Source organism: Dreissena polymorpha, chromosome 2 (genome assembly GCF_020536995.1).
Source record: "Dreissena polymorpha isolate Duluth1 chromosome 2, UMN_Dpol_1.0, whole genome shotgun sequence".
NCBI lineage: Eukaryota > Metazoa > Mollusca > Bivalvia > Myida > Dreissenidae > Dreissena > Dreissena polymorpha.
The window spans coordinates 29,213,544-29,226,141 of NC_068356.1; the positions used below are offsets into that span (position 1 = coordinate 29,213,544).

At 35.3% G+C, this 12,598-nt stretch overlaps 2 protein-coding genes across 2 annotated transcripts in view; both read left to right on the forward strand.

The window, feature by feature from the left end:
- The window catches only part of LOC127866440 (uncharacterized), a 173,965-nt gene that overhangs the window by 83,306 nt on the left and 78,061 nt on the right, over positions 1 to 12,598 (forward strand). The gene's annotated exons all lie outside the window — the stretch shown is intronic.
- Positions 1 to 12,598, forward strand: part of LOC127866394 (scavenger receptor cysteine-rich type 1 protein M130-like) — a 120,434-nt gene that overhangs the window by 61,718 nt on the left and 46,118 nt on the right. Inside the window, exon 7 of the mRNA XM_052406889.1 lies at positions 4,968 to 5,140. Within this exon, the coding sequence (XP_052262849.1) occupies positions 4,968 to 5,140 (173 nt within the window). The remainder of the gene's footprint in view (positions 1 to 4,967; positions 5,141 to 12,598) is intronic.

The window sequence follows — 12,598 nt, forward strand, 5'->3', positions numbered from 1 at the left end:
AGTTGACTTCAAAGCATGACACCATAGATTTAGTGTACGATTGAAATTGGTTAAAACATTGATCTGTTCCATGAAAACTTTCTTTAATAAAGAATTTTGGTAATTTACAACTGTCATTCAATATTGCAAAGCTCTTATTTTACATAAAACGGATAGAGGGAATTTACCCAATTCACTAAAAACAACATAGTTAGAAGTAGATTGTTTTACACAATGAATATTTTTGCAGAATGTGTAATGTAATTTATCGATATCAGAGTTATCATACATTGCCCAGACATCAGAACCATGCAGTTGATTGATGTTACTGATGACTCAAAAAGAGTTAGTTTGGTTGTGACATCTAATAAGACACGGCCAACTCATATATATATGGAATGTTATGAGTGGATTCAACATTGACGAAGGGCTGGTGCAAGTCATTCAAGAACTCTACGGAAACGTCAGCAGTACACTATTTCTCATCGGACAGCAGAGGGACTTATTCAGGACATTAGTTGGCGTCCGTTAGGGATGTCTGCTCTCTCCCGTCCTGTTCAACCTTTTCTTTGAGGCGATTATGCAGGAGACTCCCCGTGAACACCACACCTCTATCTCAATCGGTGGAAGACCAATCTCCAATCTGACATTCGCTGATGACATGTACCTTATGGTGGCACCAGCAGTGAACTTCAAGATCTCGCCCACAAACTCTAGGAAAGAGCAAGATCATACGGGATGAAGGTCAGCACGGAAAAGTCGAAGATCATGGTGAACAACACGTTCAACACTAGTGCAGACTGCAGCATGAGAAGCGAGAAGCTAGAAGAAGTGACCATCTTTAAGTACTTGGGCGAAACCCTATAAAAGGATGGTATCAGTACCGTTGAGGCCCGAATAAGAATTACCATGGCGACCGCAGCGATTGCCAGACTGAGAAGATTTAGGACAAGCACACTTGGACGTTTTACGCGGACACAGGATACAGGCATTTGAAAATCAATGTCTCCACACGGCCAACGAATACGTCCGGAACGTGAATGCAACACTTGTTGGTCCACAAGATCCCCATCTGGCGACTGTCAGACGACGAAAGTTTGCTTTGTTTGAACATGTCACCAGGCACGACTCTCTGTGCAAGACTGTCCTCCATGGCACGCTAGAGGGAGGTTCAAGACGAAACCGTCAAAAGAAAAGCTGTATGGATAATGTCAAAGAGTGGACATCCCTCCCCATGGATGAATTACCCTCAGCAGCACACAACAGACCTGATTAGAGGAGGATTTTTTTTATCGTCGTCCCTCATTTCCCCCCAACGGCTAACCGGTCAAGGGATTGATGATGATGATGATGATGATGATGATGATGATGATGATGATGATGATGCTGCTGCTGCTGATGATGATGACTACGATGATGATGATGATGATGATGATAATGATGATGAATGATGGATGATGATGATGATGTTGTTGATGATGATGATGATGATGATGATGATGATGATGATGATGATGAATAACCTTTACATATGATCGTATACAGAATTTGTGTAATCTTAACCTTTTAAGTTACTTGTGATAACACTTCAGAATAAACATATTCTTAAAAATTAGGGTCCGTTATAAGCACATTGATTTTAAACAGTGTCCGTTTTAACCTGTTAGGCCGTTTTTGCTCGGGGCCGTTTTTATTTTTTGCTATAATAACTTTCACCAATAGTGTCCGGATATTACAACAGTCCGAACAGTAGTTCTTTGCCCTCTTTGTGTAAAAGGTCGTTTTGTACTTTGAATACAAAACTACAAAAAATTCGAAATAATTAAGTGTAAATTGTATTGAACATCGGTCTTAGGGTTTTCACATTTTCACAGACAGCGGTCTTGTAATTCTCACTGGGGTAATGTAAGAAATGCAAGAATTCCGCTATGTCTTAAGGTTTTCATGGTCTTGCAAATATCACGCTATACCTGTATGGGACTCAACCAAAAGATCCCTGTGATATTAGTCTGTCACTCTTCTAACAAACATATTGATTTAGTCCGTAAAGAAAAAAGTGCGCGACACTTTAATGTTCTTATGCTTCTTAAAAGTAATTGCCACCTTTCGCGACGGAAATTAAAATTGGTTCGTCACACTAATTATAATGTTTGGCGGTACATTTACAGGTCTATATGTACACAATGATAACAACAGTTGACGCCATAATCAGAGGTTAAAATATTGTTTCTGACAAAAGTGAATAAAATAAAAAGAAGGACTCTAAAGCTGTATGCCCAGTGCAAATTTTCAAGCAATGTCGCTTCTTTTAAAACCGTATCAACCGTCGCCATCATCGAAATTCGTAGGTATTTGTCTTTTATTCCGATGGGATTGAAAACAAAGTAAGATACAATAACCACAGGTGGTTAGCGTGTGGCTATGATATTAACTAGTGAAAACATCATTTTGAATGATAAATAATCATATAATAACGAAAAATATACTTTTCTGAACACAAATTCACTATCAAATATATATATAACAAGGCATTCAACTCGAAATCACCCGATAACGGGGTGCATCGCTTTGAACAGCCATTACTTCATCAATTGTGCAGCGTTTTCACGAGCTTGGTCTTATTCAAAGCAGAAATGAATTTCCTTTCTGGAAATGTACATGGCTTGCAATATTTTTACAAATACTGGGTCAACTTTTAAGAAATAACACGATACACAACTCGCATGACCCACTTAACATCGATCAGACAGTATCTAAGACTGAAATCTTCACGGAGTAAAAGGCATTTTCCCTGTAAAGTTCACGGACATCGATACCATAATTCAATAAAACGTATGAAACAACATTCTTACCGTGCTTGCCGTTGCATTATGCATCAAAACTACCTGTCCAGCGCCGTTTGAAACATTTGTTTACATACATTTCAACTTACTGACATTTTAAACACACGAGTGATTTCATTGGTCCTATGCGAAGGTGTGTCTTCACAACTGGAGATTTCATTCATGAATTCTGTCTGATCGGTATCTAGTAGGTCAAGCGAATTGTGTATCGTTTTATTTCTTAAAATTTGACGCAGCATGTGTAGAAATATAACAAGATATAAACATTTTCAAAAAGGAAATTCATTTCTGCGTTGAATAAGGTTCATGAAAATCGCTTCACAATTGATGAAGTGATGGATGCTCAAAGCGATGCACCCCGTTTTCGGGCGATTTCGAGTTGAATACCTTGTTATATATATATTTGATAGTGAATTTTTTTCCAGAAAAGTTGATTTTTCGTTATAATATGATTATTTATCATTCAAAATGATGTTTTCACTAGTTAATATCATAGCCACACGCTAACCACATGTGAAAATAACTGGAAAATAACTCGTCCGCTTCATTTGATGTATGAATCTTAAAGATCTATTTTGAATTTCTATAAATTATCCTGGACGGTGACAACAAAGCGAGCAGGAACTATGTCTCATTTGAGAAAACAAACCCTATAAAATCCATATTGAATTCTCAAATTTGTTTAACACAACTTTTGGAACATACTTGAAGTCGTATTGATCAATATTGACTCTATCAGGAAAGAGTTTGACTAACAAAGCACGATTTTCGGAAAATGAATATGGCTCAGCTTCGCGCATGATACGATCCGCCGCTTTATATACCACCCTGCAATTTGTATCGTGTTTACCAGATTTGATTATTTGATTGAGTTGATAGCTTAAACTGATTTTATGTTTCTACTGGCAATGACATTTAGTTGGATGAAATAGCATAAATTGAAGATCCAAATTACTTAAATACAATGAGCTTTGATGCAAGGACTGATCATGCAACGAAACATATATTTACAAACGTTGGCGTATTAACAAAGCAATGATTCAAAATGAAGTAAATTGATTCGAAAGAGTGCTTGTTCATTCAATACAAAGATTACCGGGTCGTATCTAGAGTGCTGTAATAGCCTTAATTGAAGCTGTAATAGCTGTACTAGGTGTAATGTCATTTTTTTAATCATGTTAATTACGAAAAAAATCCTCAGTAGAAGTGGTAAAATAGCGCGAATTATTATTTCTGTTCGTATTTTCAATAGTTTTTGATAGCGCCGGTGTGTTAACGTTTTGGAAGGTGCGACACTGTTTTATTATCCACCCATGGCCTCTATCAAAGCACCTGCTAAATCAGGTAGTAGTGAAAATATACAAGTTGCAAACAACTTAACAATATATTATCTTGCAAATTATAGAGATATTTTATTAGAAATCACACGATGCTGAATTTTGAAAGCTTAAACATTTCCCTCACTTTAAACCTGTTAAAGGCAATTAATTGTTCTACATGGTATTAAAGTCTCTATAACGCTCAAAATCAACGAAAATTTCGTTAAGTATTTCGTAAAATAAAGTAAACACCTTAACAATCAGTGTTCCTTATAGCAATAGCCAAAATTTCAACGCTATATGTGGTGTGATTACACAGATTTTTGTAGATACAAAATGCTCGTTTTTATTTATTTGTGGCCACAATTAATTCCCGCGAATATATCTATTCATACGACACACGAACAGTGTTCATGTGTCGTATGAATAGATATGCAAAACAATAATAAAAACGAGCATTTTGTATCTACAAACATCTATTTCACCAGACCACATCAGGCGTTGAAATTTCGGCAATTGCCATAAGGAACACTGATTTTTAATTGGTTAAGTTTATTTTACGAACAATTGTACGAAATGTTCGTTGATTTTGAGTAGTAATGCTACTTTAAGTAAATATACGCCATTAAACAATTAATTTTCACCCACTGCCAGTATTATAAATAATTGTCTATGAATAAAAAATGTACACATTTTGTATGTATGACGGTAAAGCGCTGATTTATATTCTTCTGTGACAACGTGTAAGGTCTGATATGAAGATTTGATGTGTTTAAAAAAGGATAATAAATCTAAATAAAGACCGTCATTTTCTATTATATTTTAGGGGCATTGCTGTTGCGTTCACGGGGTCTCATTTTGGAAAAGGCACGGTTGATCCCATCATCAGTAAGCTGAATTGCAAGGGAAACGAAGCACACATTTTCGATTGCAGTCCCTACTTTGAATCAGCCTGCACCAATATGGGCGATAGAACCACAGCCGGTGTCAATTGCAATAGTAAGTTCGCTTAATGTTATTAGAATGTGACACGTTATTTTAATCTCATTTATGGCATTTCATATACTTGTTTATTTTAAATCAATACAATGCTCTTTGGGATTAGTATTGCTAATCTTTTTCTATATTTTTAGCAGTTTTTAGTAAGTTCTTGATAACGTCCCACTATGGTTTTGTGCGACGGGTAAATACATGTATTTAAAAACTGCTATTAATGATTGATATTTATGCATTGAGTATTTTTTAATGATTAGCAACCTCGTTTACTCATAATTTAAGTACTAGTTAAAAATCTGAATATAGTATTATTAATTTTGTTATCAATTTCATGAACTTAAATATGTCAACATGGGCCAATGACCTTCTGGAAATGTTGTAAATCTAATCTGATCTAAATCTCTATCCGGATATAAATATTTAATATTCAATTATGCGACTTAATGAGCGTATTATGGACATTAGACTATCGTGATACTGTTAAATAATAACAAATTATTTTGGAATTTTCATAAACTGTGACAATATTTCTTTAAAATCCACACTTTGTTATTCGTGAAAACTATCGATATTTCATTACATCCACCAAGCACTACACCATTTAAACATATTCGCTATTTAATATAACTCGATTTTTGTATGACTCTATTTACTAAGAAATTCATTTGTTAGACGTAGTTGTGGTTACTCGTGCATATTCATTTTTAATGCTTCTAACACCCGATTGCGAACTTTCATAGTTTTATCATAGATTTATTTGTACAGAAATCGTGCATGTGCGTTGAGTTAGACATTATTTGGTTTAAAAAATCATAGCCCTGTAAAGGGGTGAGAATGTCAAACACAAATGTTTCATTCGGTGGATTTTATTTCCACTATTAAAGTAGTTTGTATCTTCCTCGAAATAGAAATCAACTCTCAAATTAACACTCGCAAATTAAAAAAGAATCAACGTCACATTAAAACCCTAACAGAGCTACTGTGTTGATTTGTCTTACGAATATATTTTTCCGTTACATAGAACGTCAACATAGAAATACCTCCTTTTTTCCACTTGGGGTTCTATATATACCCAAAGCCAATTTTACAAGCTAACGTTAGCATGCTAGTACGCTACCACTATATGCCAATGTTTGCACGCTTACAGGCTAATTCCTCAAACTAACGTTAGAATGCTTATAATGCGAATACCACCAAATAATGGCCGCATGCTTATACGCTGACACTAAAAGCTTGAGTAAGCACGATAACAGACTAAAACCTTTTAAGTAACCGTTATGATGTTAACAGACTAAAAGTAAAAGCTTACCCCAATATGATAACCATGCTATGGCTAACAACCAACATTATATGATTACAGGCTAACATTACAAGATAACGTTAGCATGCTTACCATCATAGTGCTACCAGTCAAATTTAGCAACATATTATCATAGGTGAAGGTTCTCATTCGCTTAAAATGCTGCTACATTTAAAAGAAACTACAATTACAATATAATCAAGTAAACTACTGATACTTACAAGAAATATCAAGAAACTTTAGGAAAACTCGAGCTCAATAATGTCAGCACTTAGTTCCAACTCAGATTGCGACGGTTGAAGTCAAGTACAACAGTAAATGTTTCTGCTATATTTAAGTTTGATTAATGCGGTTTAGTTCTGGCCCACATTACAGCAATGGCGTAATGAATATGGTGACCGACTTGCGATCAGAAAGTCATGAATTCAATCCGCACTGTGGGAGCGTCCTTTATATTTATCCCAAAAGATACAACGTTATAGTTCTACACAGGAAACGGACTCGAGAGCGTTTCATTAAACTTAGGCTTTCCATACAATCGACCTAAAGTAAGTAGTAAAACTAAGTAGTCGCGATTTTGTTTTATGAAAAAGCACCATTGAACGGTTTGGAAATGTAAACCACAATTTTACAATCGATTGATAGTCAACACTATTAACCTCCCAAGCTGTGCTCTCCAAAGCAGAAATGACCAAAATAGTCAGTATTATACTTTTTACAAAAATTGCTTGAAACACTCTTTAAGAACTAAATCGTTACAAAATCGTCGTAGTAAACGTACATTTCGAAACAACCTCATAGGTGATAATCTCGCGGTACCTTTCGAGTTCGGTCACTTTTTATGCTCCTCCAAATTTTTTTTTTTTTGGGGTGGGGGAGCATATAGTCGCCGCTTCGTCTGTCCGTGCGTGTGTCCGTGTGTCCGTCCGTCCGTGCACAATTTTTGTCCGGGCTATTTCTCAGCAATTAATGACCGGAATTCAATTAAACTTTATGGGAAGCTTCACTACCAAGAGGAGATGTGCATATTATCAGCCGGTTCTGGTCGGATGATTTTTCACAGAGTTATGGCCCTTTGAAATTTTCCATTAACTGTACTTATAGTGCAATTCTTGTCCCCCCAATTACTAGACGTTTCCTTTTATCTGAATATATAGTGCAATATTGTGACAAAAAACAACTTTGGGGAGCATCACCCGTCTCCGACGGTTTCTTGTTTATTTTAAATGTAAGAACAATAATATGACGTCAGTCACTCCATTTTTGCATTCTTGCGGACCGTTTAAAACATGGATTACCGACATAGCGTTTAAAAAACCATTTCAAAAGTCGAATGCCTTTGTGGTAGTGTGGTAGAGCGTAAGCTTTTGCTTCTATAATTTCCGTTTTCGTTACTCTGGACCGGGTTTGTTTTATTTTAACACTTTATCGTTTCCATGTTATTTTAATTATTTAAAACAATTACATTTTACAGAAATACGAACGTCTTTGAACAACTTAAAAACAACGACAAAGCTTATAGTACGTTTTTAATCCTAAACTGGGCCAAAATAAATGTCAAGCGAAGTACTGTCTTGAAGTACTGTCTTGAAGTACTGACAATTTAACTTCGAACAAGATTTACTACGTGTTACGAATATAATACTGGTTGCCATTCCTTATTTTTATAACTGATTTAATAGAAACACTACGTAATTGATCCAACTGGCGATATACGTGAAATTTATAGAGCCTACTAGGTTTTCAAATATCTCTATTACTTAATAAGCTTTGTGTTTGTGTTAAATACCATGTTACATTAGCCATTATACATGCTGAGTCCTGTTATCTTATATGTGCACATTCTTTAGATGTTTATCGCTTATAAGAATTTCAGATCGAATACGGATTGAAAATACTAAAAACAGCATGTTTATATTTATTGTAAATCCGCAAGTTTTCAATGGAACTAAAATCTTTCTGTCAGATTTGGGTACTTTCAGTCAAGTGTTTCGTTAAGCAGATACCCATTTCATAGAAAAGAACCGCGAATGCTAAACACCATTGACCCCCCCCCCCTCACCACACACACACATACACATACTTCTACTAGTAGGGTTTGTTCTGATTTAACAGTTAGACTTAAAGGGAAATGAGTGAATCATATCGTATATGTGTCAAAAGGAGTACAGCCAAAGACAGAAGTTGAGTATGGAACACTAACAAAATAAAGAAACATGCAATTATGACATAAAAAGTTATGGCTCTTGAGCACTGCACCTCATTTGAACGACATGTATTTACCTCAGAGGTTTTATGTTGATGCCTCTGATAGATTTCTTGTTGTTCCTGGACAACCATCCCGAAAATATGGCGGAAAACATGATTCAACTAGAAGTTGCGCGGCAGAGGCCGACGCGTATCCCCACGACGCAGAGATGTTATTTTAAAAGGCAATTTTGGGAGAGCAAGGCCTATGTTGGTGGGGCCCCGGAGTGGCTAATGTGGACATGGATGGTCGAGATAGACCGTGTTGTCATAAGAGATGTTCAGTATTTATTTCAAGTCAATTGGTGAATAAATGAAGAAGTTATGTTAAAACAAAATTTTGGGTACGAAAAAATTGGGTACGAAAATTTTGGGTACGAAAGAATATTTAAAAAAAATGGGTACGAAAAAAAATTTGGTAAGAAAAAAAATTTGGTTACGAAAAAAAAAATGGGTACGAAAAAATGTGGGTACCAAAAAATATGCCAAAAAATTTGGGTACGAAATAAAATTTTGGTACGCAAAAAAATTGGGGTACGAAAAATTATTTTGGTACGAAAAAATGTGGGTACGAAAAAAAATTGAGGACTCAAAAAGATGGGTACGAAAAAAATATTGGTTACGAAAATATTTGGGTACAAAACAAAATTTGGGTACGAAACAATATTGGGTACAACACAAATTTTGGTACGAACAAATTTTGGTACGAAAAAAAATTTTGGTTAGAAAAAAAAAATTGGGTGCGAAATAAAAAAAATTGTAGGAAAAAAAATGGGTTCGAAAAATTTTGGGTACGAAGAAAAATTTGGGGGGTACGGGAAAGTAGTACCCGTGAACCTCTCGATAAATTTGAAAGAGGACGGGAACCAAGCTGCCTTTACCTTTATCAATGTCTCTGGGGTTGGTAATGTGTACATGGATGGTCGAGATAGACCGTGTTGTCATAAGAGATGTTCAGTAGTAATCTTAAGGTGAATAAATGAAGAAGTTATGTTTAAACAAAATTTTGGGTAGGTGTGGTTGTCCACTATCTCCTCCTACACTATTAGCACGAGAACTTTGAAACTTACACACATGGTTGCTATGAGCATATGTGCGACGGTGAACTATTTGGAATATGTTTTGACCCCTGGGTCAAAAGTTATTATCATGTGCGTCGCATGTTGTTAGTAAAATGGGCGTGGTTGTCCACTATCTCCTCCTACACTATTAGCACTAGAACCTTGAAACTTACACACATGGTAGCTATGAGCATATGTGCGACGGTGTACTATTTTGAATTTTGATCTGACCCCTGGGTCAAAAGTTATTATAATGTGCGTCGCATGTTGTTAGTAAAATGAGTTTTTTACCCATTTTAAAGTGTTGGGTGGGCGTGGTTCTGCACTATATTCTCCTACACTTTAGCACTAGAACCTTGAAACTTACACAAATGGTAGGGCATATGCGCGACGGTGCACTATTTGGAACTTTGATCTGACCCCAGGGTCAAAGGTTATTATCATGTGCGTCGCATGTTGTAAGTAAAATGAGTTTTTTTACCCATTTATTTACCCATAACTTTTGACCCAGGGGTCAGATCAAAATTCCGTCGCCGTCACCGTCGCACATATGCTCATAGCTACCATATGTGTAAGTTTCAAGGTTCTAGTGCTAACAGTGTAGGAGGAGATAGTGACCGAACGGACGGACAGAAAAGCGGAGATCAATACAATAACCCCACGCTTTTAAAAGCGTGGGGATAATAATAAAACCGTATCACATTTTAATTGCGCTGGCATATTATATTATTTTTATTGAGTCAACAACCACCTTTATCGTGACTCTTATACGGTTAATATGAGGGCACTGTTCGCATAATTTCGTCTTTATCAAAAATGTCATAAATGAAATTTACTAACAAAACTGTTATTCTTGAAATAGTATTTAATAATTATAAAAGCAAGAAAAAGTGCATGTCCTCGGATTCTAACCCGGTACGTCTTTTAAGCAAAGCGATCGCGCTACAACCACACCACGCAGGTTTTTTAATTATCCAGTAAAACGCGTTTTTTAAATTATCGATGACAGCAAGGAATATTATTTCGCTTATTTGAATACAATGCACACATTATTTTTATTCTACGAGATTTTTCTGTGAAAAGTATAATTTTGACACGTTTTCTATGGCCTTTCTCCGCCATCATAAAACGCGTTTGTGAGCTTTTTAAAACAAACAAACTATACCAGCAAAACAATAAACTCAGAAAGCTGAGCTTTATTCATATACATAATGCTATAACAATCCCAAATACAATACAAATACGAAAACAAACAATACAAAAGGGGATACACATTTACCCATTAAACGTATTCCATGCATGTCGTCTATATGTTTATATATCTCATACGTTATAAATAATTTAAGTATACAGTGCTTAATTTAATCAAAATTGGCATTAAATGTGTGTCTTTATGAATTGCTTTTAAATGATGTATTCCGTGCAAGTCATCTACCATAGTTTTCGGAAACTTAAAACAAAATTGTTTCGTGTTCGATAATTTATATACGAAAACTAGTATATAAGACATACAAGATATATAAGTGTCCGCAAATTTAGAGACACTATTAATAATGCATTGACGATCTGTTACGGGTATGCAATATGTAAAGCGTCCATTATATCAACACTAATTTTATGTGCTTGAAAAAAACCACGCCGTAATTCTAATTATGGCTGAATTCGAAAGTTACAATATTTCTATAAAAAGAGCTCTACTTGAGTTAACCAATCGACCGTTCAAATTTTGGATACAATTATCAGTTTATCTTTATTTAATAGCGCCTAAAAATATAATATCTTTACCTACATCCTCAAAATACCAGGCAGCGTAAAAACCAAGAGTGCTTAGTTAATCACGTAGGGAGCACCTACTTTTAATTATGAAATCATTAGCAATCATTCCACAATGTAAGGAATTTTTATTGAAGCTATAAAAATCAGTGTGTTATATTTAACCAAATATTTTACAATATTATAATAACTCTTTGTTTGACAATAAGGGCGCCCAAGTTCGCCGTATATACAATCATTTTTAGTGCTTCTGTTAACACCCAACAGATTTTTACAAAATTGCATACGAATGCGTTCCATAGCTTCGCCCTTGACAAAATCCCAAACTTCGCTTCCGTAATTAAGAATATGTGATATAAGTTTATCAAAAAATCTAGTCTGTGTATCACAAAATGTTGGTAAACTTGTAAAGGTATTTGTTCATCTAAAATATCGCCTTTACAAAGCTTTACCTGCTAGCGGCTTTGTGCATCAGAGAAAGAGCCACCAGGCGTTAATACAACATTCAGTTAATTAAACTTCGTCACTATCTCGATTTCAATATCACTGTACAAGAATGAAATATTATTTGGCAACCTTCCCCCATTTGTGAATATCACGACTTTAGTTTAATCAGTGCTAACTACTCACTTCAATCGTTTAAAATAATAATAATAAATTTCATCTGCGTACAACACAATAAATAGTTTAAAAACATTTATATCTATACCAATAATACCCCTTTAAGAAAAAAAAACTGATTCTAAATCATTTTGAAACATAGAAAACATGAATGGTGATAAACGCCTGACCCCTAGCAGACATTCGAAATCCCAACTTAATTTTTTTCGGCATAGCTGTATACGCCAGCTTTTCACCTTACATGACCTTTGTAACTGTCCAATACAATTCAAATAAAATTTCCCGCGGCTAGGTCAGAATGAATACACTTCATTTATCCCATAGGCTGATTTGAGCATACGACCAGAACATTGGAAACATGTCCGCGTCTTTGTAACACTGCTTTACTGCGTGTTCAGCATGAAATAATTTTATCTCTAATGAAAAGGCTTAATAGATAGAACAGTTTTACACTCATCA